We start from the raw sequence: 26,248 nt of genomic DNA, 5'->3' as shown, positions 1-26,248 counted from the left end.
CCTGTTCCTGCCCCACGGAACTCATTTCTCACTATCTTGACTCCATTCTCTCTCCCCTTGTCCAGTCCCTTCCCACCTACATCCGTGATTCCTCTGACACCTTACGTCACATCAACAATTTCCAGTTCCCTGGCCCCAACCGCTTCCTCTTCACCATGGACGTCCAATCCTTCTACACTTCCATCCCCCACAAGGATGGTCTGGCGGCTCTCCGCTTCTTCCTCGAACAGAGGCCTGAACAATCCCCATTCACCACTACTCTCCTCCGTCTGGCTGAACTTGTTCTCACACTGAACAATTTCTCCTTTAACTCCTCTCACTTCCTCCAAATAAAAGGTGTGGCTATGGGTCCTAGCTATGTCGGTCTCTTTCTGGGGTATGTCAAACATTCCTTGTTCCAGTCCTACTCCGGCACCCTCCCACAACTCTTTCTCTGGTACATCGATGATTACTTCGGTGCTGCTTCATGCTCTCGTTGGGATCTGGAAAAATTTATTAATTTTGCTTCCAATCTCCACCCCTCCATCATTTTCACATGGTCCATCTCTGACACTTCCCTCCCCTTCCTTGACCTCTCTTTCTCAATTTCTGGTGATAGACTGTCCACCAATATCCATTACAAGCCTATCGGTTCCCACAGCTACCTCGACTACAGCTCCTCACACCCTACTTCCTGTAAGGACTCCAACCCATTCTCTCAGTTCCTTCGCCTCTGTCGCATCTGTTCTGATGACGCCACTTTCAAAAACAGTTCCTCTGACATGTCTTCCTTTGTCCTTAACCGAGGTTTTCCACCCACGGTGGTCGACAGGGCCCTCAACCGTGTCCGGCCCATCTCCCGCGCATCTGCCCTCACGCCTTCTCCTCCCTCCCAGAAACATGATAGGGTCCCCCTTGTCCTCACTTATCACCCCACCAGCCTCCGCATTCAAAGGATTATCCTCCGCTATTTCCGCCAACTCCAGCATGATGCCACCACCAAACACATCTTCCCTTCACCCCCATGGCAGCATTCTGTAGGGATCGTTCCCTCTGTGACACCCTGGTTCACTCCTCCATCACCCCCTACTCCTCAACCCCCTCCCACGTCACCTTCCCATGCAACCGCAGAAGTTGTAACACCTGCCCCTTCACTTCCTCTCTCCTCACCGTCCAAGGGCCCAAACACTCCTTTCAAGTGAAGCAGCATTTCACTTGCACTTCCCTCAGCTTAGTCTACTGCATTCGTTGCTCCCAATGCGGTTTCCTCTACATTGGAGAGACCAAACGCAAACTGGGTGACCACTTTGCAGAACACCTTCGGTCTGTCCGCTAGCATTACCCAGACCTCCCTGTCGCTTGCCAATTCAACACTCCACCCTGCTCTCATGCCCACGTCTTCCTTGGCTTGCTGCATTGTTTCAGTGAAGCTCAACGCAAACTGGAGGAACAGCACCTCATCTTCCGACTAGGCACTTTACAGTCTTCCGGACTGAATACTGAGTTCAACAATTTTAGATCTTGAACTGTCTCCTCCATCCCCACCCCCTTTCCGTTTCTTCCCCCTCCTTTTTGTTTTTTCCAATAATTTATATAGATTTTGCTTTTCCCACCTACTTCTATTATTTTTAAACGTATTTCCACCCATTGTTTATCTTTACCTTATACCCCTTTTAGTATTTCTTCACCCCACCCACACTAGAGCTATCTGTACCTTACTTGTCCTGCTTTCTACTCTTAATTAGCACATTCCTTTAGATAATATCACCATCTTCAACACCTTTCTGTCCTTTTGTCTAAGACATCTTTTGGTTATCTCCACCTATTACTGGCTGCTTGTCCCAACAACCACCACCCCCCACCCCCCTCCCAACCAACCAGCTTATGCTTCACCCCTTTCCTATTTTTATTTAGCTCTGTTGAAGGGTCATGAGGACTCGAAACGTCAACTGTGCTCTTCTCCGCCGATGCTGCCAGACCTGCTGAGTTTTTCCAGTTATTTCTGTTTTTGTTTTGAAAGAAACTGGTCTGTTTTGCAATTTGTCAAATTTGAACTGTAATGTAATGTTCTTTTCTATGTTCTATGAATGAAGTATAATTTTGGAAAAAAAGTTAAGCTTCCTAGGGCAGTTCATCGACTGGGAGCGTGGCAAGTCTGGCAGATCGGCCGCTACTTAAAGGAAGGCTGTAGCTCCTTAAAGAGGTGTACTTTTCTATGGTGGATAGGAGGCAGCGACATTATAGAGCAGCACACATTATGATTTGAGTCAGGACTTCCAGATGGTATTGCAATAAATGGCAAGTGGGGAAATGTGGAACAGCTCTAGGAGTCACTCAGTTGGGGTGGATTTAAGCATCCCTGACACTGTCCTCTGGAGCATTTAGCTGCATGTCCACAGTTTTTGCGTCATGGAGGCAGGACCACCAGGCAGAGCAGTATTCTGCAGCAGAGTAGACTAGTGACATTGTTGCAGTACAAAGCATCCTGGCTGTACTTTCCCTTCCCCCCCACCCCATGACATTTCAGCAGGTTTCCAGAGCAGGTTCACCCTGGTTTTTATTTTATTTGTTCACAGTTAAGTAACGGAATCACCTCTATGAAGAAAAACACGTGTTGTAAGAAGCCCTTTCGAGCTGGGAATGATTTAAAACCACTGCAAACACTTTGAAACTGAAGGTTTCCAAGAAAAAAATCTTCCCACAGTTTCCTGAGGGCAGCTTGCGATGCCTTTAAATATTGCTGGAAAGGGCCAAGTCTCGACTTGTAGAGCCCATGGTTTGTACATGTGGAAAAGTAACTGACAGCAGCAAAACAGTCAGAGACAAAAATGGTGTTGTAGATCTTAAGAATTTACCTGATTTGCATACATTCATCAAGTCCTCACCCATTTCCAACAGGAGCCTAAATAATATTTCTTTGAAAGTCAAAATGTGGACAGCTGCTGCTTTTGGTGCTTCTGTTTCACATGTAATTTTGTGACCCTGTATCCCCATTACCGTACCCCCAAAAGACCTGCTCTCCTCCAGACTGTCAAGTCTATTTCAATTTATAAATCATCTCAACACTTTCAGATACTTAATTCCACATGTCAGTTCTTAGTCCAGTGCCCATCTTATCAATATCTCTTTGAATTTCCCTTTGTTCTCTTAAAGAATTATCTACAAAATTTAACAGTTCTGCCTCTAAACCTACAACTACATTATTGGTGTGTGGGTATTACACACACACACACAGATAAAGAAGTCACCTTGCAACTAAACTTTGGAGGACATCACTAGCTACTTCCGCTTGCTCAGAAAAACTTGTCAATTTCTACTTTATTATTTTCCTGTACTTTTCAGCATTTTGTTTTAAATTGTTCACTTCATATTTTGTTTTATAATGCCTTGGGACACTATTATGTTAAAGGCACTATATAAATAGAAGTTGTAAGTGTCCATAATATTGACTGTTTGCTATTCTGGCTCATGATGCAATCTGAAAAGAATGATACCTATAACAACTTAACCAATATGTCCTAATCATTAATTTGATGTTTTCTCATTATTATAAATTATTTGTAATGAACGGTAAAACAAAGTCAAAATGTTCATCTCTAACAATTTAACAGCATCTCGTGAGTGAATAGTGAAAGCAGAATGGCTGAGTCGAGAGGATGCCATGAAAAACTGGAAGCGAAGCAGGTTCTGGTTGCCCAGGAACCTGGCGCAACAGAAAATACAGGTTGACCAATGCCAGGTATGTAGAGCAGCCCATTGGCAGTATACCAATGAGAGAATAATATGAAGAATAGCCATTTGGGTGAGGCCCCAGAGAGCAGATGGAAGTACATATTCGCAACAGTCAGCGCTTTCAGGAGTTGAGAGGGAAATGCTGGGGTGGGAGAAAACTAGTGAGGACCCAAGTCTCAGCAGAAAATGTATTAAAATAAAAAGGAACATCTGAAAGGCATCTGTACCTCATCATTTAACCAGCTGAAATTACACAGGGTGCCAATGTCCTTTCGTGTTATCCTCAGTTTAAAGCCAGTGCTGAGAACTTCATCAGGCTCTCCATAGTCAAGGGCCTTCCTTACCTCCTCCACCATTCTCTGTAACAAAGGATCGTAAGTTACCAATGCCACAAATAAAAAGCAAAAACAAATGCTGCAAGGTCACTCAGCGACTGTGCAGAGGGCAATCAGGCTGGGCCTTGTCTGAGAATGGAAAAATAAACAGGTGTTTTAACAGGGGTTGATTTTAATGCGAGGGTAGAGCAAGCAACAAGCTTGCATGATAACACTGTGGGAAGACTGGAGAGACTTTGGCTCCGAGGTCTGATCTTAATGCACAAAGGCAAAACTCTGCCTGAACGAGAAAGGAACAGTGGCTGTGGTTTCACTCAATTTAAGGTTTTCAAAATCTCTTCCCAGTCTGCTTTGTTCTAATGAAAAGAGCTCTAGTTTTCAAAATCTCTTCTATCTAAAAGCTCTCATCTTTGGTATCATGTGTATCTCTTTTCCAACTTCTCCATGGACTTACCCTCCTTCCTGAACTAAGGTACCCAAAACTGAACATAATATTCAAAACAATTATTGTATCATACGTACATATGAATTAGGAGCAGGAGCAGACCACTCAGCCTCTCGAGCCTGTTCCGCCATTCAATAAGATCATGGTTGATCTGATTGTAACCTCAACCCCACATTCTTGCCTACCCCTGATAACCTTTCACCCCCTTGTTAATCAAGAATCTATCTCACTCTACCTTAAAAATATTCAAAGACTCTGCTTCCACCGCCTTTTGAGGAAGAGAGTTACAAAAACTTAAGACCCTCAGAGAAAAATTTTTTCCACATCTCTGCCTTAAAGGAGCAACCCTTTATTTTTAAACAGCGACCCCTAGTTCAAGATTCTCCCACAAGAGGAAACATCCTCTCCACATCCACACTGTCAAGACTCCTCAGGATCTTAAAGGTTTCAATGAAGTCGCTTCTTACTCTCCTAAACTCCAGTGGATACAAGTGGATACCTGTCCAACCTTTCCTCATAAGGTGACCCCCCCATTCCTGGTATGAGTCTAGTGAACCTTCTCTGACATTTGCATCTTTGCTTAAATAAGGAGACCAGTACAGCACACAATACTCCAGATGTCTCACAAGTGCCCTGAAAACAGATGCATAACTTCCATACTTTTGTAATCAATTCCCCTCACAATAAGTGACAAAAATTCTATCAGCTTTCCTAATTACTTGTTGTACCTGGATATTAGACTTTTACGATTTTCCCCCATCTGGACACCCAGATCCCTCTGAATCTCAGAGCTCTACAATCTCTCACCATTTAGATAATAAGCTTCTTTTTTATTCTTCCTGCCAAAATGGACAATTTCACATTTGCCCACATTATACTCCATTTGCCAGATCTTTGTCCACTCACTTAACCTATCTAAGTCCCTTTGTAGCCTCCTTATGTCCTCTTCACAATTTATTTTCCTACCTATCTTTGTGTCATCAGCAAATTTAGCAACCAGTCCTTCGGTCTCTTCATCCAAGCCATTTATTTTAACTGCAAAAAGTTGAGGCCCCAGCACTGATCACTGTGACAGACTACTCCTCACATCCTATCAACCAGAAAAAGACCCACTTATGCCAACTCTCTGCTTCCTGTTAGCTAGCCAATGTTATCCCATGAGCTTTTATTTTCCATAATAACCTTTGATGTGGCACTTTATCAAATGGAAATCTAAGTACAGTACATCCACCTTTATCCACAGCACATGTGACTCCTGAACTTCTTTCTTTCGCACTCCAGGTTCCTATTTTTAAATCCTAAATCCCTGTATATATTGTTTTCTAAAAGTAGCTTTATCAAATTAATCTTCACACTTTTGAAGAACTATGTGCCAGAACCCCTGAATCCTTTCAAAGCTTTACCAGTGTATTTCATCACTTCATTCTTCTTAAATTGTATCATCTTGTACTTCTCCACCTTACATTTAACATCTTTTTTGCCAATCTACTAATCTGTCTGTGGTCTCCTGCTTTACTTAACTGAGCTCCAAATTTTTAAGCCTGCAACTTCTATAGTGTGCCTCCTACCCAAAATCCAGATCATCAATATACATTGAGAACAACAACTCCAACAGTGATCCCTTGATTGACACAATGATTTACATCACTCCTGTCTGAAAAACATCTATTAACCTTGACTCTCTGTTTTCTACATTACCAAGTTCCTGGTCTGTGTGCCACATTGATTTTAATATCATGTGCCTTAATTGCATCAAGTGGTTTCCTCTATAGCATTTTATCAAATGCAAAGCCTTTCATGTGTGCATTTTAGTTACTGCTCCTGACCCAAACCCATGACATTTATCTCCCCTTGGTTTTATTTCATGTTGAAGCCTCTGTGGTATGTAGCTTGGCTATACCTCTGTAAATTGGGGAAGATCTCTTCTTTGCTCTTTACTTAAGATGCTTAGATTTTCCTTTAGGATTTGACAGGTTGGCATATTGACAGGTGCTGTTGCATCTCCTTCATCCAGGTACAATCGCGCTGCCACTTCATCTGATAGGTCACGCTCTATATTCTGCTCCTGAAAAAAGGGAAAATGAAGAATGGATCACAGAAATGGAGATGTCACACTAAATCATCGCTTGTAAAAGTAGTGAGTGACTAAGGCATATAAACTAGAAAGTCTCAGGTTTGATCCCTGGTCTCTTAGTGACCTGGTCTCAGCCCAAGAAACAGCTCAATGTTACAAATCCGTTAACCTGGAATAAGCTATAAAATTACATTGTGAGACAAATCTGACTTGCACATTTGCGAACAGCTACTATAAGTGGCCCCAGTGCCCCAGCTAAAGGAGGACAAAATCAGTCATTGATCCTGATCACAATTACTCAAGGCAGGACAGAGCTTTGCTTATACAGTAAAATCCCCCCTTTCCTGACTTCCTTGTTCATGTTTTTACTGAACCGCACTTTATACAGCGCATCACCCATTGCTTGAGCAATATTTGCTTATCTGTGTTTGAAATGTCCGAATTTTGCAAAAGATTTTTTATTTTATAATAGCTGTTCGCAAATGTGCAAGTCAGATTTGTCTCACAATGTAATTTTATAGCTTATTCCAGGTTAACGGATTTGGGAAAAGCATGAACACAAGTTTAAACTACAAGAGAGTAGGAATAGACTGGATATTAGGTGATTTGTCTTTTCTCAGAGAGTAGTGAGACTCTGGAATATAATACAGGCTGGTGTAGTAGATGCTGACTCTCCAAATACATTCATAAGGAGCTGGACTAGTTCCTACCGAGGGCAGGAATCACATTATAACTGTCTTTATAAATCTTTGTAATCCTTGGTTCATGTGACTTCCTTGGCTGGTTTCAGTGACCTGATTTGGGGGGGGGATGGAAATCGGAGAGGAATTTTCCAGGATATATTTTACTCCTTATTAACCCTAGGTTTCTCACTTTCCCACTGACGATTTTTAAATGGGCTGCGAATAAAACTGTCAGGGCTGGAAATTGGAAAGAAAAAGCAAAAATGTGAAGAATACATAGCAGGTATAACTGCTTCAGTGAAGAGCAACACAGGTTACTGTAGAATACTGAAAACCAATGCTGCCCTTGTATGGCTGGAACCTATCTAATCGAGTCCCATTCCTCCTTTGCATGCTCCTCCTTTACAATTTCACGGTTTGCGAGGTTTCGCAGGAATGTAACCCCTACCAACAGCGGGACTTTACTGTACATTAGTAATGGCTGCTTGGTCAGAGGGCAGCTGTAGAGCAGAGTCAGTACCTACGAAAGGGAACATGAGGAGGAGAGAAAAGAGGTGTGAAATGAGCAAAACAATAGCTTCTTGAGAAACATGCAGATGCACTAAAAAAACAAGTGCTACAGACAGGGTTGGAAGGGAATTGAAACGATTGCACCCTTTCCCTTACTACCCGAATTAGTGTGGTTTTAGAGAGGTGGGTGTGTTTGTTTCTTAGCCTCCCCACCACCCCCACCCCAGAGTGTGGGGTCAAGTTAAATGACAGCAGCAAACTTTTGTGGGTTTAAATAAAGAGGATTATTTATTCATCCATTTACTGATAAAGTCTAAGTGCTGCATCTCTCACACAGCACTTCTGAGAACAAAATAGTTCAAGAGAATAGTGCACTTTTACCAATTACAAACAAAGGAACAGTTCCATAAGAAGCAGTTATGGCTGGTCTGTTAAAAATGGCATTCATTCCTGAAAAGTTAGCCAGAGTTGTACATCAGAGTTGTCGCAGGATGCCCTTATAGAGATTAAGGTTCAGCAGGTCATGAAGTTAGGCACTTCCAGTTTCTGTACCAGGAGGCCAAGCGTCTTTATAGTTGGCCTTGGAATAAGAATCAGGTTGAGAGATTTTAAAGATGTAACAGTCTTCAGGTTTAAAAAGGCATGGGTCTACTGCTGTTTCTGATGTCCTGCAGCTGCTGTTCTGTAGACTGATTATTTGAATGAAAAGGGCAGCACAAAAATATGGTTGCCTCACCATGTAGCTGCTTAAGCTCCCTTCCAACTATGGTGTTGACCTCAGTTTGAATGGCCACAACGTGGACTATTGCTTCCAGCCATCTAGCCTGGGGGCTTGAGACTGCTACTGTCTTTGTTTCTGGAAAGACCCATTCAAGCCAGGAATGCAGTTCCGGGTGATTTCAGGATATGGGTGTTGACACTTCTTAGTCTGAAATGGGTCCCATTGTCTTTTTGAGACACTATGGTACTTTGAATCCATGAATCAGCTCTTTCAGCGACCATTTTAAAAGAAAGTTAGTTCTGGAAGATTCCAAACTGATTACAGTTTGTGTTCTAAAGTTATGAATAGGACATGCCTTTAATGGGCATGACACGCCTCCATCACAAGGGAAAAAATTGCATCTTGATTACATTTTTTTTTTACATTGTTTTCCTCTTGCTTTACTATGAAAAGAATCACACATTTTACACACATTCATTCTATTGTCCACACATTAATCTTAAACTGCAATTTCCTATAACAGTTTTCTTTTCAAGATTAGGTTTCTCATCATCCTTTTTAGGTTAAGGCACAAATATAAGTGAATTACTTTGTGTGTTGGGACTGGCTGTAAGAAGGCTTGTTTTCAGGACTCTAATGCCTTCTATCCACTTTTCTCTTTTTTAAAATTCCCAGTTATGTTTTGTCTAGTGGGCTAGAATTTTCATTACCATCTGGTGGTAGTGCTTTGGGAATTTCAAGATCAACAGGCATGTGACTTCTGGTGAGCTGCGGGGTTAATGGAGGTTCAGGTTTGCCTCTGCATCCCTGGAAGAGTCACCTTTCACAGGTTGAAGAGAAATGCTTTACTATGCAAACTTCAGTTACTGTAGTGTTTTACTGCCTGCACAGCTTTTAACCCTTGGTTAGCCACTTTCTCAACCAATAGGTTTAATAGCTCTGTTTCTGGTACATTGACAAATCTTATTTCTAGGCTGATGGTGGGTTGTAAATTGGTTTTGGACCTTTGAAGGTGTCTGATTCAACTCCTGCGCCAGCTTCAGTAGGTTCGGAAGCTGAATTGCTGGGTTCGGTAAGATTTGAAGTTTGAACTTGACTCTTAGGTTCTTTAGTGGAAAATTCTATAGTAACTGCATTTGTATTTCCCTTATGGTGTTCACAAGTGCTGCTCAGTTCAGGGCATATCATCTTCCCCTTTCCTTTTACCTCAGGGTTGGGTTTCCCCCAATCTGCCTCATGGCCTCTGGGACAATACTGCCCACAGGAGGCTGTCCAGTTTCTGCTATATTCCCCTGTGGCACTTTGATTAGGTGAGGCATCTCCCTCACTCTCTGCTCATCAGCTTGGGAACTTTCTTGATCCTTATTTAAATTCTGGAAGAAGGTTTCTGCCAACCATACCTCTGGTGCATATCCTTCAACCTCTGCTGCTTTTATACCAGTACTTTTGCTTTCCTAGGGCCTTGTGTTGGCCACTTTAAATTCTGCACAGTCTCCTCTGGCTGCTGTAAATTCTACTGGCTTTACTTTAGCTTTTTCAATCCTTTTTGGTTCTATCACCCTCTTTAGGATTTTAGGGGTTTGCTCAGCCCTCTGCAACTGAGCAGGATTTTGCTCGTTTCCCTCAGCATCCCCAGTCTCCATGGACTGCTCTGAGCCCTCTGAACACAATACTGTGCTTTCAGCTAAGATGCTGCCCAGCAATAGGTCGACTCCTCCACTCCAACCCCCCAGCACTGGTAAGCTCGAAATTACGCCAACCATCACTACCCTGGTGACCAACTTACTCTGCAGGTAAACTTTAACTAAGGCATTTGCCAGTAACCCTTTTACCAACACTGTAGTATTTATACTACTTTCAGGTGGCATCTCTGAAAGCTTTGCTACAAGCAGGATTTGAAGACAGCCAGTGTCCCAGAGGACACTGTCTTTTCTCAGCACCTGCGATACAAAAGGAGTCATTTTCCGTTTGTTCAAAAGAACTCTGGTAGGTATCCTGGTCCTCCCCAGCTATATCTGAACTCAATTGTACAATTCAAATGGTTACAGACACTGCTTTAGTTACAGAGCCCCCTGTTGCACGTCCCTGGTATTGGCCAGCAATTCTCATTTTGGTGTCTAGGTTTTCCACACTGAAAACTGCCCCAGTGGCTTGCTATCCAGGTTCTTTCATTTGAATTTGGAGACCAATTGGGTCTTTCCTCCCTGCTCTCCTTTTCTCTTGAGCCTGTTCCATCTACCTCTCAATTATCTCTCCCTCGCTTATAGGAGTTACTAAATGCAAGTTTATTTTGAGTTAAAGCTTTATGGGTCAATTTATAGCCGTCTGGCTATTTCTCTGGCTTTTGAAACTCTTTGTTCCTCCACATAGATTTTTTATGGAAAGGGTTTTTTTTAAAACTCCGAGGAGAATCACCTCCCTGAGGCGTTCAGAAGTGGAATCTATCTTAAGCACCTGTACCCATCAGTCAACTTGATGAAAGTTTGTTCAGGATGTTTTCAGAGAATTCAGAATATTTTGTGGTAAGCCTCCAATAACAGCTCATATGCACCCAGGATAGCAACGTTATTTATCTCAGTTTGACGAACTCTCACTGGACAATACGGGATAAACCTCATGGGCTTTTCCTGTTAATCTGTAGAAGAGTCCAAACCTCCACTGGCCACTTCAACTGCTTTGCAATCTACTGAGATGAAAAATGTTTCCACATCCCCCTCATTGAATTTTGGTATCAACAGGGAGTATTTTAAGAGCTCAGCACTCGGTCCTGAGCTAAGGTCATTTTTCTCACTAGAGGTGCCTTCACTTGTGCAGCGGGCCTTTCCCTATTTCAAGCTGCCTAAATTCTCATTCTTGTTTTTCTCTCTGGAAAGCTTGTTCTTTCTCCATTTCCTGGAATTTTATCTCCCCCTCCTTCTATTCCTGTCGCTTTCTTTCCTCTTTCCCTCTTCTCTCCTGTCTTTCGCTTTCTTCTTCTTTCTCTTCGTTCTCTCTTTCCCTTTCTTTATCCTGTGCTTGGAATTTTAGCTCTAGTCATCGCTCTTCTAGGCAAATTTTGGCTAAAGTAACCTCATGTGCTTCAGGTTTTGTATCGTTTACCTGCTCCAATTTTGGGGCAATGTCGAAGTGCACAGCCAACATTTTTATCACCTCAGGTCTTTGTGCACCTTATTTCACGCACATCCCACCTGGTCAACTATTGCTATAAGCTATTCAATGGTTAAGGCTGCTAACTTTTGCCACATTAAATCATCCTGTTCTACGTATGATTTTACATTAAAGCTGACCATTCTACGTTCTAGTGTTAATACACGAAACCTGCTGTCCAATAGTTTTAAGACATTTTGCCACCATCCTACAAAGTCATATCCATGAACCATTCCTTACCACTACACGTTCTTTCATTCTTGCAGTCGGGTTTCCTCCAGTCATCTGCGGGACTTCTGATTGATCATCATTGCAGATCTGCCTAAGATCAACATAATTCTTTAAGTTAATCTCGATCTTCCCACTTCGCCAGCTTTCACAGTTGCCAGAACATCTTTGGCAATTTCTGTCACTGCCAACATGATTTTACCAACACATGCATCTTCCCCTCTTGCATCTGTTTTCTAGTGACAGCCTGATGCTCATTTTAACCACACCTAAATCCAGTTGCACTTCCCCAGGCAGAGTCTGAAGTTAATGCAATATCAAATAATCTCTTTTTTTATCATTACCCAAAGCACCAAACACTCTCCTGCCAGCAATTAATCAATATGTCCTCTGATCAAATGCACTGTATCCACTGCCGACAGTGCACAGAGTCTGCACTGCCATCACTGAACTGTGCCGACAGAGAGTGTGCCCTACCGGCACTGACCTACACAAGCAGCAAGTCCGCAATGCCAGTGTTGACAGTACCGGAAGCGAGCCTGCACTGCCAACAGTGACCTATGCCTTAAGTAAATCTGTGCTGCCAGCATTGATCTGTGCAGGAACTGAATCTTCGCTGCCAGCACTGACTTGTGCCGGGAGCGCGTCTGCACTGTTGTACTGACCTGGGCCAGCATCAAGTCTGCGCTTCCAGCATTGATCTGTGCCTGAAGAGATTCTGCACGGCCAGTGTTGATCTGCGTGAGCAATGAAACGGCATGGCCAGCACTGATCTGTGTCAGCAGTGAGTCTGCGCAGCCAGTGTTGATCTATGCCAGAAGCCAGTCTGCATGGCCAAGCATTAATCTGTGTCATCAGGGAGTCTGCTCTGCCAGCGTTGATCTGTGCCAGAGGCGAACCTGCGCTGTCAGCGTTAACCTATGTCAGAAGCTTGACCGCACTGCCCACGTAAATCAGTGTCGGAAGTGAGATTGCGCTGCCAGTGCTGATCTGTGTCAGAAATGAGTATGTGCTGCCAGGGCTGATTTGTGCCAGAAGCGAGTCTGCACTACCTGCACTGATTTGTGCCAGAAGCGAGTATCCGCAGCCAGCACTGATCTGGGCCAGCAGCGAGACTGCACTGCCAGCGTTGACCTATGTCAGCAGTGAGTCTGCGCTGCCAGCGTTGAACTAAGTCAGCAGTGAGTCTGCGCTGCCAGCGTTGAACTAAGTCAGCAGTGAGTCTGTGCTGCCAGCCCTGAACTGAGTCAGCAGTGAGTCTGCGCTGCCAGCATTGAACTAAGTCAGCAGTGAGTCTATGCTGCCAGCATTCATCGGTGAAAGTAGCTAGACCACGTTGATCTATGCCGGAAGCGAGCCTGTGCTGTCAGCGTTGATCTGGACCAGAAGCGAGCCTGTGCTGCCAGCGCTGATCTGGGCAAGAAGCGAGCCTGCGCTGCCAGCGCTGATCTGTGCCAGAAGTGAGTCTGCACTGCCAGCGTTGAGCTGTGTCAGCAGTGAGTCTGCACTGCCAGAGTTGATCTGTGTCAGCAGTGAGTCTGCACTGCCAGCGTTGATCTGTGCGAGAAGCGAGTGTCCACAGCCAGCAATGATCTGGGTCAGCAGCAAGACTGCGCTGCCAGCGTTGACCTATGTCAGCAGTGAGTCTGCGCTGCCAGCGTTGAACTAAGTCAGCAGTGAGTCTGTGCTGCCAGCATTAAACTGAGTCAGCAGTGAGTCTGCACTGCCAGCGTTGATCTGTGTCAGCAGTGAGTCTGCACTGCCAGTGTTCATCTGTGCCAGAAGCGAGTCTGCGCTGCCAGCGTTGATGTGTCTGCGGTGAGGCTGTGCTGTGAGCATTGATCTGCACCAGAAGCGAGACTGCACGTCCAGCACTGATCTGTGCAAGAAGTGAGTCTGCGCTGCCAGTGTTCATCTGTGCCAGAAGTGAGTCTGCGCTGCCAGTGTTGATCTGTGCCAGAAGCGAGTCTGCGCTGCCAATGTTGATCTGTGCCAGAAGCAAGTAGGCACCACCAGCATTGATCTGTGCCAGAAGCGAGTCTGCGCTGCCAGTGTTGATCTGTGCCAGAAGCAAGTAGGTACCGCCAGCGTTGATCTGTGCCGGAAGCGGTCTGTGTTGCCAGCGCCAATCTGGGCCAGGAGCGAGTATGAGCTGCCAGCATTGATCCCTGCCGGGCAGGGGTCTGCTCTGCCAGTGTTGATCAGTGTTAACAGTGAATCAGTGTTGCCAGCATTGATATGTGCCAGAAGTGTGTGTTCATGGCCAGCATTGATGTGTCAGCAGTGATTCTGCACTACCAGCATTCATCGATGCCAGAAGCTAGTCCACGTTGCCTGCGCTGATCTGTGTCAGCAGAGACTGCGCTGCCAACTTTGATCTGTGGCAGAAGCGAGTCTGCGTTGCCAGCATTGATCCGTGGCAGAAGCGAGTCTGCATTGCCAATGTTGATCTGTGCCAGAAGCGAGTCTGCATTGCCAATGTTGATCTGTGCCAGAAGCAAGTCTTCACGTCCAGTGCTGATTTGTGCCAGAAGCGTGCGTCCATGGCCAGCACTGATCTGTGTCAGCAGTGAGTCTGCGCTGCCGGCATTCATCGACACCAGAAACCTGTCCACGCTGCCTGTGTTGATCTCATGCCAGAAACCAGTCTGCATTGCCAGCAATGATGTGTCTGCTGTGAGGCTGTGCTGTGAGCATTGATCTGTGCCAGAAGCAAGACTGCACGTCCAGTGCTGATCTGTGCAAGAAGTGAGTCTGTGCTGCCAGTGTTCATCTGTGCCAGAAGTGAGTCTGCACTGCCAGCGTTGATCTGTGTCAGCAGTGAGTCTGCACTGCCAGCGTTGATCTGTGTCAGCAGTGAGTCTGCACTGCCAGCGTTGATCTGTGTCAGCAGTGAGTCTGCACTGCCAGCGTTGATCTGTGTCAGCAGTGAGTCTGCACTGCCAGCGTTGATCTGTGTCAGCAGTGAGTCTGCACTGCCAGCGTTGATCTGTGTCAGCAGTGAGTCTGCACTGCCAGTGTTGATCTGTGTCAGCAGTGAGTCTGCACTGCCAGCGTTGATCTGTTTCAGCAGTGAGTCTGTACTGCCAGCGTTGATCTGTGCGAGAAGCGAGTGTCCACAGCCAGCAATGATCTGGGCCAGCAGCAAGACTGCGCTGCCAGCATTGACCTCTGTCAGCAGTGAGTCTGCGCTGCCAGCGTTGAACTAAGTCAGCAGTGAGTCTGTGCTGCCAGCATTAAACTGAGTCAGCAGTGAGTCTGCACTGCCAGCGTTGATCTGTGTCAGCAGTGAGTCTGCACTGCCAGTGTTCATCTGTGCCAGAAGCGAGTCTGCGCTGCCAGCGTTGATGTGTCTGCGGTGAGGCTGTGCTGTGAGCATTGATCTGCACCAGAAGCGAGACTGCACGTCCAGCACTGATCTGTGCAAGAAGTGAGTCTGCGCTGCCAGTGTTCATCTGTGCCAGAAGCGAGTCTGCGCTGCCAGTGTTGATCTGTGCCAGAAGCGAGTCTGCGCTGCCAGTGTTGATCTGTGCCAGAAGCAAGTAGGCACCACCAGCATTGATCTGTGCCAGAAGCGAGTCTGCGCTGCCAGTGTTGATCTGTGCCAGAAGCAAGTAGGTACCGCCAGCGTTGATCTGTGCCGGAAGCGGTCTGTGTTGCCAGCGCCAATCTGGGCCAGGAGCGAGTATGAGCTGCCAGCATTGATCCCTGCCGGGCAGGGGTCTGCTCTGCCAGTGTTGATCAGTGTTAACAGTGAATCAGTGTTGCCAGCATTGATATGTGCCAGAAGTGTGTGTTCATGGCCAGCATTGATGTGTCAGCAGTGATTCTGCATTACCAGCAATCATCGATGCCAGAAGCTAGTCCACGCTGCCTGCGCTGATCTGTGTCAGCAGTGAGCCTCCCTTGCCCGCGTTGATCTGTGCCAGAAGCGAGTCTGCGTCGCCAGCATTGATCTGTGCCAGAAGCAAGTCTGCATTTCCAGTGTCGATCTGTGCCAGAAGCGTGTCTGCATTGCCAATGTTGATCTGTGCCAGAAGCGAGCCTGCACATCCAGTGCTGATTTGTGCCATAAGTGTGCATCCATGGCCAGCATTGATCTGTGTCAGCAGTGAGTCTGTGCTGCCGGCATTCATCGACACCAAAAACCTGTGAACGCTGCCTGCGTTGATCTCATGCCAGAAACCAGTCTGCATTGCCAGCAATGATGTGTCTGCTGTGAGGCTGTGCTGTGAGCATTGATCTGTGCCAGAAGCAAGACTGCACATCCAGTGCTGATCTGTGCAAGAAGTGAGTCTGCGCTGCCAGTGTTCATCTGTGCCAGAAGTGAGTCTGCACTGCCAGTATTCATCTGTGTCAGAAGCGAGTCTGCGCTGCCAGCATTGGTCAGTGAAAGCAATGAGCCTCTGTTGCCCACATTGATTTGTGCCAGAAGCGAGTCTGCGCTGCCAGCATTCATCTGTGCCAGAAGCGAGTCTGTGCTGTCAGCACCAATCTGGGCCAGGAACAAGTATGAGCTGCCAGCATTGATCTCTGCTGGGCGCGGGTCTGCTCTGCCAGTGTTGATCAGTGTTAACAGTGAATCAGTGTTGCCAGCATTGATCTGTGCCAGAAGTGTGTGTTCATGGCCAGCATTGATGTGTCAGCAATGATTCTGCACTACTAGCAATCATCGATGCCAGAAGCTGGTCCACGTTGCCTGCGCTGATCTGTGTCAGCAGAGTCTGCGCTGCCAACTTTGATCTGTGGCAGAAGTGAGTCTGCGTTGCCAGCATTGATCTGCGGCAGAAGCGAGTCTGCATTGCCAGTGTTGATCTGTGGCAGAAGCAGGTCTGCATTGCCAGTGTTGATCTGTGCCAGAAGCGAGTCTGCACTGCCAACGTTGATCTGTGCCAGAAGCGAGTCTGCACATCCAGTGCTGATTTGTGCCAGAAGCGTGCGTCCATGGCCAGCACTGATCTGTGTCAACAGTGAGTCTGCGCTGCCGGCATTCATCGACACCAAAAACCTGTCCACGCTGCCTGTGTTGATCTCATGCCAGAAACCAGTCTGCATTGCCAGCAATGATGTGTCTGCTGTGAGGCTGTGCTGTGAGCATTGATCTGTGCCAGAAGCAAGACTGCACGTCCAGTGCTGATCTGTGCAAGAAGTGAGTCTGCGCTGCCAGTGTTCATCTGTGCCAGAAGTGAGTCTGTGCTGCCAGTGTTCATCTGTGCCAGATGCGAGTCTGCGCTGCCAGAATTGGTCAATATCAGCAGCGAGCCTCCGTTGCCCATGTTGATCTATGCCAGTAGCGAGTCTGCGCTGCCAGAATTGGTCAATGTCAGCAGTGAGCCTCCGTTGCCCACATTGATCTGTGCCAGAAATGAGTTTGCGCTGCCAGCGTTCATCTGTACCGGAAGCGAGTCTGTGTTGCCAGTGCCAATCTGAGCCAGGAGCGAGTATGAGCTGCCAGCACTGATCTCTGCCGGGCACGGGTCTGCTCTGCCCGTGTGGATCTCTGTCAGCAATGTGTCTAAGGTGCCGTGTTGATCTGTGCCAGAAGTGTGTGCATGGCCAGCAGTGATGTGTCAGTAGTGATTCTGCACTACCAGCGATCATCGATGCCAGAAGCTAGTCCATGTTGCCTGTGCTGATCTGTGTCAGCAGTGAGTCTGCGCTGCCAACTTTGATCTGTGCCAGAAGCGAGTCTGCACATCCAGTGCTGATTTGTGCCAGAAGCGTGCGTCCATAGCCAGCACAGATCTGTGTCAGCAGTGAGTCTGCGCTGCTGGCATTCATCAACGCCAGAAACCTGTCCGCGCTGCCTGCATTGATCTGTGCCAGAAACAAGTCTGCGCTGCCAGTGTTGATCTAACCAGAAGGACATCTACTCTGCCAGGGTTGATCTAACCAGAAGAAAGCCTGAGCTGCCAAGGTTGACCTAACCAGAAGCAAGTCTGCACTCCCAGCGTTGACCTGTGTCAGCAGTGAATCTATGTTGCTAGCACTGGCCTGTGTCAGCAGTAAGTCTGTGTGGCCAGGACTGATATGTGCCAGAAGCGAGTCTGTGCTCCCAGTGTTGACCTGTGTCAGCAGTGAGTCTGTGCTGCCAGTGTTGATCTGTGTCAGCAGAGAGTCAGTGCTGGCAGTGTTCACATGTGCCAGAAGCCAGTTTGCGCTTGCGTGTTGACTTGGGCCAGCAGTGAATCTGCTCTGCCATTATTGACTTGGCAGAGATTCTCACCACCCGGCGTTGATCTGTGCCAGGGGCACGTCTGCGCTGCCAGTGTTGATCTGTGGCAGAAGCGAATCTGTGCTGCCAATGCTAACCTGTGCCAGCAATGAGTCTGTGTTGCCAGCGTTGATCTGTGTTAGAAGTTAGTCTGCGTTGTCAGTGTTGATCTGCGCTAGATATGAGTCTGTGCTGCCAGCGTTGATCTGTGCCACAAGTGAGTCTCCATTTCCAGTGTTGACTTTTTTATCCCCCCTTATCTGGGTTCTGGGCTCCACCTTATTTTGCCACCTTCTCCTATTTTAATTTCAGACCTAGTCTAGTTTGAACATTTCCCATCTCCTTGGCTTGAAGATAATTTACAGAAGAAATACAAGAGAGTTTAGAAGAATTTTTCTGTTAAATTTAGTGAGTTTTGATGATATGGAGTGCAATGCTTGAAAGGGTGATGAAAGCAGATTCAATATTAGGTTTCAAAAGGCAACTGAATATATGGTAGGAGGACAAAATTTTGCGGGACTATGGGAATAAAGCTGTTGAGTGTGACTAATTGAATAGTTCTTTTGAAGAGTCAGCACAGGCACAGATGGCTGAATGGCCTCCTTCTGCATTGCACCATTCTTTGATTCTTTTCTAATGTCTTTAATTTCTTTTAAGTATTCTTCTGTTGTCTGAAGTCATGATTAGCTCTCCTATTTTTCTCTTCAGCAGGTAATTCTGTAGATACTTTCTCTTGTTTTTTCCCACATCCTCCCTTCCCTACTGCTCTTAAGGTCCTGTTAAAATCCTTTATCTTTCATTCTTCCAATTCTAATTAAAAGCTGTTGGCATGAGGCATTAACTTATTCCTCCTCACCACAAGTAATGATTAATCTGCTGTGTCTTTCAACATTTCATTTTCTTGTTTCAGATTTCCAGATTTTATTTTGTACAATGATATAGGCTGCAATTAAAAAACATAGAAAATCCAGCAACAGATTTTCATGGTTGAAAGCTTGAGTTAGAGACAATTACAGTCGTAGGCACTTCAGTGCTGCTTCCCACTTAATTGTTGACAATCAAAAGCACTTCCTAGGAATGATAAAATGGAAATTCATCAGCATGTCTGCAGAAACTTGATATTTATTATGTGAGGATCTCTTTTGAGCGGCTTTGGATTGGTTAGTGTATTCATGAGGATTGCCTCAAGCTGTGGAATATAGAAAGAGACCAAACTACTGAAGCGCTCATTTTCTCTCCAGTTCTTTCTCTTTTTGTTCTGTAGGTGCAGAATTATGCTGGCCATCTTGAATCTTGATCTAAATGGCTCTACATGTCTGAAGCCTAGGCAGTGAGCATTGGCAAGCTATTTGGCTGACAGCATCGCCAAGTCCAATTCTGCTATCACTCAACAGTCAAAACAATATTTTCCAATAGGACGCATGAATTGTGATCAAGAGAAGAAACCGGGCAATTTTCTCTTTACTAACCAAGAAAGCAGTTGTAGCACTCCAATTTCTTTTCCAGTTGAGATGAGCAAACTCAGCACAGACCCTTGCTGTTTTGTGTGGTTCAGCCACTCAATAAGAGAGCCACAGGGTTAAGATTTTAAGGCATTTTTCTACCCTTCCTCTCTTTTTTTGCCTATTTGCCTATGCAGCTTGTCAAACTGAAACTACAGGTAAGAGATCTAGGTCCAGGCTTCCACCAGTGGTGCCTCAAAGACCACTACTGGACATATGCAAGAGCAGCCTACAAAAAAAAAGTTGGCTCCACTTCCTTCACCCGCCCTGTTCACCACCTCCACACAGTTACATTGCTGAGGTCAGGATCAAAATGGAGAAAGAAGATGTATCTTATATGAATTCAGTGTCCATGTCAATTCACAGTTCATTGCGTCCTGCTGGAAAATTTGCAACTCCAATAAAGTTACATTTACTTAGCACAGATGATGCTTCCGTCATAATTCTTTTCAGCACCTCACTATGGTCCTGTTGATGAAGACAGTGAGTAACTGAGCCATTCTGAGCCACACAAAGGAGAAAACTCCTTTCTGTGTTGTAAGCCAGGCTGCAGTAGGAGTGTTACAAATGAGGAGAGGGGGAAAATCAAATTAATAAGTGTTTTCACTCCTGATCAATATGTAGTGACTCTTCCTTGGTTCAGCTTCATTGATATTGATTGCAAAGTTTTGTCTCCGGGTGTGATATCTGGTAGAGGCAAAGGCGGGAAAGGTCTCGGTAAAGGGGGTGCGAAACGGCACCGGAAAGTCCTCCGAGATAATATCCAAGGAATCACTAAACCTGCTATTCGCCGCCTCGCTCGTCGCGGGGGCGTTAAGCGCATCTCCGGCCTCATTTATGAGGAAACTCACGGGGTTCTCAAGGTTTTCTTGGAAAATATAATCCGAGACTCGGTCACCTACACGGAACACGCTAAACGCAAGACTGTTACCGCCATGGATGTGGTCTATGCCCTGAAATGCCAAGGCCGAACACTCTACGGGTTCGGTGGTTGAGAACTGTTAACAAAAACATTTCATTGATATTGGGCCACAAAAGGAACAAATTTACCTGTGATTGGTAATTTGGAAGAAAAAAACTTTTAAGGTCTGATGACATTGGACAAACCAAATTGAAAGATTCAATTTGGAAACCTAGACTGCTGGCTCATCAGCTGGTGACACAGATACAAGTGCAGCCACAGCAAAGACCAGCTGCACACAATCAAACTGCAGCCGCACTTGCAAAGCTTCAAAAGATTTCTCAAATAAGACTGTACAACAAATCCAATTCCTGCAACAATTTCAGCATGATCAGTCTGGGCATAGATCTAATCCTTGCCACAGTTTAAAACATGACCAGTCAGACCAAGTCAAACTGAACAGGAGAGTTCTTACTGATGTCCAGTGCCAACAGTTACCTCTCAACCAACATTATAAAAGCAGATTATCTGGTTATCACATTGCTTTGTTGGACCTAGTGTACAAATTGGTTGCTGCATTTCCTACTTTGCAAGTGTTTAAACTTCATAAGTTCTTCATTGGCTGTAAATCTTATTTGGACATCCCAACTCTCTGAAAGGTACTATATAAATACTTTCTTCTGATGATGCCCAAATTACCTTAAGCTTATGGGCAGCTTTTATCATTGATTAGAAAAAGGTCTGAAACTATTCCAATGCATTTCATTTTAGTTCCTGTGAAAATCAAAGCTCCCCTCTCTGGTTGGATTTCAACTGTTACCCAAAGTGAAAAACTATATTCAACCCCATTGGCTTTGCTATTTGTCAACCTCGTTAATGCTTGAAAATAAACTTATCACATAAGTAAGACACATACTCCGTTGATTGCAACATCCAACTATTTTACTTGTTCTTACAGAAGTTGAATTTATCTTCTTACCTTATAGTGGCATTCACTGATGATGATTTGACAATACTAGGGTTCTTTCGGAAGGATGAACCTGAAGTAACAGTAATGCTGATTAACGAATACTTCTACTTCTAATTCAGATCATCATTTTTCATTCAAAAACCCTATGTAAACTAGTCAAATTTTCAGATACTGAACTGGAAGAAAAAGTTGATGCTCAGAAGATAGCTCAGGAAGGACAAAATATATAAATATCTGCAACAATCACAAACAAAATTAAATATGGGCAAGTACACATGAAAAAGAATTTCAAAAAAATTCAGGAGTAAGTTCTTTACCAGAGACTGCTAAGGGCGTGGAACTCACCACCACAAGGAGTAGCTGAGGTAAATAGCAGATACATTTAAGGGGAAATTAGATAAATACATTGGAGAGGAAATGAAGGGTGTGCTGATAAGATTGGTTGAAGAGCTATTGAGGGAAGCATACATGGAGTACAAACACTAGCATAAAGCAGATTGGCCAAATGGCCCATCTCTGTGCAGTAAATTCTATTGGAAGTTGAAAGGCTGTTTCCCCTGGCTGCACAGTCTCGAACTAGGGGGCACAGTTTCAGGATAAGGGGTCAAACATTAAGGACTGAGATGAGAAATTTCTTCACTCAGAGGTTTATAAATCTTTGGAATTCTCTACCTAAGAGGGCTGCGCAGGCTTAGCTGTTGAGTATATTAAAGGCTGAGATCATTAGATTTTTGAACTCTAAGAGGGAATTAACGAGCAGGGTAGGACAGGAAAGCGGAGGTGAAGTTAAAGGTCAGCCATGATCTTACTGAATGGCAGTGTGGGTTCTTGGGGTTGTGCAGCCTTCTCCTGCTGCCATTCTTATGTTCTAATGAAAAGAAAACAATGGGCAACATCAGTACTCTCTCTAACCCAGGGGCAATTGGGTAGGAATCAGGAGACTTGGCTGATATCCATCCTCTATAACCCAGGGGTTACTGGATAGAGAGGAGTAGGAGTAGGAACCCTGGTTACTATTTTCCATCCCTATCCCAGAAGAGTCAAAGCCAATTATAATGTGTCCAATGCAACCCCAGTTGGAATCAGTAAGCTCAGCACCGGCAGAACCTGGGATTTACCTGGTCAGTGTGTCTCAACTACTGGCTGGGTAAGCCTACTGCGCCATCTGATAGACATCCTTAGGATTTCCCTGTATTATCATTGGTTGCAGGAAGATAATCTCAAACTCTTCCCTTTCTGAGGCTTCCCTGAAGCTACTCATTCCCATCAGGAAACGGAGTAACTTGAGAGTTAATAACAATGCCATCTGTGAGTAGTCTATTTGAAGGAGAGGTCAATTCCATACTCATTGTTCTGATACATAATATCTATCCAACCCAAGATTAGATTAGATTAAAGATAAAGGGAAAGAAAGGGTAGGGGAACAAAAAGGATAAACGTGCTGAGAACCGTTTGTGTGTGGAAGGCAAATGCTAATACAGACTGGTTGGGTGGAATAGCCTATTTCTATATTGTGATTTTTGTCTATGAGTCAATGAGTAACAAATGAAATGGAAAGGAGATATCTGTGCAAACTTGGATGGTGTTTGTCTTAGAAGGGAACTTAGAGGTGCTGTGATACTGTTACTCATTCTTATTGTTAAAAGATTGTGGGGGTTGAAGTAAACCTGGTTAGTTCATGCCTTTTCATGGAATAGATAAATTAAACCCAATAAAAAGTTTGAAATTGCCACAGACTGTAGAACCAGGTGACGTAGGCTCAAGCTTAGAAGAGAGAAAATGCACAGAAGGTTTTAATTTAACTATGTATACTGGATATTTAGCATTATATATTTAAAGGAATCTTATATACCCTCAACTGTGTTATTGATCAATATCCCTGGAAAAGGTTCAGAGAAGGGTCTGTAGATTGATGCCCAGTTTAAAAAGCCTTTAGTTATCAGGGAAGGCTGAGGGACTTGGAGGTTTTTACTGTGGAAATGTGCAGCCTTCACAGGAAAAATGATTGACTATTTTAAAATAATGAAAAGATTAAACACATTCCTCATGGATAAGCTAAGTAGGAACAAAGAAACAGAGAAAATAGGAGTAGGGGGAGGTCATTTGGCTCCTTGAGCCTGCTTATCCATTCAACTAGATCATTACTGATCTTCAACCTCAATGCCATTTTCCTGCACTACCCCATATCTCTTGATGCCTTTTCTATCTGAAAAACTACCAATCTCTGTCTTGAACATTGTCAATGACTGCCCCTACAGCTCTCTGGGGTAGAGAATCACCACCCTCTGACTAGAGAAATTCCTACTCGTCTCAATCCTAAATGGCCTACCCCTTATTCTGAGACTGTGTCCCCTGGTTCTAGACCCCCCCCCGCCAGTCAGTGGAAAAATCCTTCATGCATCTACTCAGTCAAGCCCTATAAAAATTTTGTATGTTTGACTCATAGATGTTTACAGCACAGAAAGAGGGCATTTGGCCCATCGTGTCTGCACTGGCAAACAAAGATCTGACTACACTAATCCCATTTTCCAGTGCTTGACCCATAGCCCTGGAAGCTATGGCAACGCCAAGTGAATATCTAAATACTTTTTAAATGTTACAAGGATTTCTGACTCAACCACCCTTTCAGGCAGTGAGTTCCAGACTCCCACCGCCGTCTGGGTGAAAATATTTCTCCTCAGCTTGCCTCTTAGCCTTCCACCTCTCATTCTTCTAAACTGTACAGCATACAGGCCCAGTCTCCTCAACCTCTCCTCATAAGACAATCCCAGCATCCCAGGAATCAGTTTGGTGAACCTTCCCTGCACTCACTCTTATGGCAAGTATACCTTTCCTTAGGTAAGGGGACCAAAACTGCACACATTACTCGAGGTGCAACCTCACCAAGGCGCTATACAATTGCAGCAAGAGTTCTTTACTCCTGCACTCAAATACTTTTACAATAAAGGCCAACATACCATTTGCCTACTTAATTGCTTGCTGCACCTGCATGTTAGCTTTCAGTGATTCATGAATGATGACACCCAGGTCCCTTTATCAACGCTTCATGTAGATCAGAGTAGATCACTTCAAATCGATTAGAAAGGATTAAGTATACTAATATAAATTACAAAAGCCTAGGATTAATTTAAATGTTAGGAAGAAATGTTAGAATTTTTTCAGAGTGTTGTTGACCTCTGGAATAAGTTGTCAGGTTGTGCAGTGAGTGTGGATTCATTGCAAACAGGCAAAGGAAGCTGGTTGATCTGAATTTATAGAAGGTAAGTTGGTCGCTGGGGGCTAGTGTCTCTCGTCACTGTGAACTTCTGCAGTATGCATTTCTCAAGAGCTTTTTTTTCTAAGTTAGTTAAGGTTTTTGGTCTCTCCCAGGTGTGACCGTGTAGGAAGGAATGGGGTAATGATATATGTTAGATCAAGCTGTGATAGCACATGTTAGAATGACTAGCTGGTCTTTTCCTGCCATTTTTCATTTTTATGTGCATTTTAATAATCTATCTGACAAGCAATTGCTCTTTTCATCTGAATCCAAGTACTCCAAGTTAAGTTCAACATGGTTAGATGCAAAGTGTACCGATCTGACACTTCCATTTCCCACTCCAGTTATTCTAAGGCTAGTTTTGTGCCATTTTATGTTGAATCAGGAATTCATTTGAGCTATGGGCTCAAATCCTCTCTGAACTTGGTTGACACTTGTCAGTGTCGTTTTAGAGGCCTTTGCAGCTAAAGATAAAGCAAATTCTTCAGAATTTGTGAAATTCTGTTATGTGCTGAATAACAGTTGGAGTTTTGTTCGGAGAGATTCCATCTTACCTTTTGGTCAATAATTATTCTTTTGATAACAAATGTCTCAACAAGATGGAAATAAAATATTTTTAAATAGTAGTTTACTGTATATTTATAAGTCTTACTTTACTTTCCTGTGCCATGACATTAGCTATACTGTTATTACTAAACCTATTTTACATTATTAAATCATATAGATACAAAAATCACACTTAGCCAATACCATTTAATATTGTGGTTCTTCTACTTCCTACCCATCATTACTTCTCCCTGGTATTGTATGACTCAAAATCCTCTTTCCAGATAAAACTCAGGGCTGGATTATACCATGGGCTTTTTATGTTACATTGTAGCTTCTATATAAATGCAAATTGTAAGCGTAAGTACAAAATCTGGAGTGCAGAACTGAGTGCAAGGAACAGCAGAGTCATGCAATGTTTCAGAATGAGGATAATCACTTGTATTTAAACTCCCATAAAAATGGTCTACATTTCTTGTCTTATACATGAACAATTGCACAAATTATTTCCACATTAACAAGCATTAAACAACTTCTAACATTTTCCCAAATGATCAAACATAAATTTCTCTCAGTGAAAATTGGTGCTTACCAAATAGCTGTGCTTACCCAGTTTTAGTGTTGGCAGTGCTATTGGATTGTTTTCATAATCACTGTGTCTGTCCTTGAATTCAGCCTTTATATAACGACACTGGCTGGGACTGGCAGAGCTACTGCAAAGACAGTATGAAATCTTTGAGGAACATTGCAGTTTTGCACAAAAATAGTAATAATAGAGGAATTTTAGGAAAACTTTTCTAATCAATTCCTACTTCCCAAGTTTTCCTTTTGTATCATGGCAAACAACTAATCAGGTTTTAAAAAGCAAGAAAATGTTCTAAATACACAGCAGGTCCCACAGTTTCTGAAATTAGCTCAGTTATTGACCTTTCATTAAAAGTGGAAGAGAAAGAAAGCTACTGAATGAAACACCACAAAACAGCTGTGTGCAATTTAATTAAACAG

At 44.3% G+C, this 26,248-nt stretch overlaps 1 protein-coding gene across 1 annotated transcript in view; it reads right to left on the bottom strand.

Annotated features, from left to right (window-relative positions):
* senp2 (SUMO specific peptidase 2) overlaps positions 1-26,248 on the bottom strand; it is a 76,709-nt gene that overhangs the window by 23,509 nt on the left and 26,952 nt on the right. Inside the window, exons 8-12 of the mRNA XM_041201086.1 lie at positions 25,853-25,956; positions 21,451-21,511; positions 11,867-11,948; positions 6,392-6,556; positions 3,939-4,070 (exon numbers count right to left, since the gene is read on the bottom strand). Coding sequence (XP_041057020.1) covers positions 3,939-4,070; positions 6,392-6,556; positions 11,867-11,948; positions 21,451-21,511; positions 25,853-25,956 — 544 coding nt within the window. The remainder of the gene's footprint in view (positions 1-3,938; positions 4,071-6,391; positions 6,557-11,866; positions 11,949-21,450; positions 21,512-25,852; positions 25,957-26,248) is intronic.

Source organism: Carcharodon carcharias, chromosome 12 (assembly GCF_017639515.1).
Source record: "Carcharodon carcharias isolate sCarCar2 chromosome 12, sCarCar2.pri, whole genome shotgun sequence".
Lineage (NCBI taxonomy): Eukaryota > Metazoa > Chordata > Chondrichthyes > Lamniformes > Lamnidae > Carcharodon > Carcharodon carcharias.
This window is presented reverse-complemented; position numbering and strand designations above follow the sequence as displayed.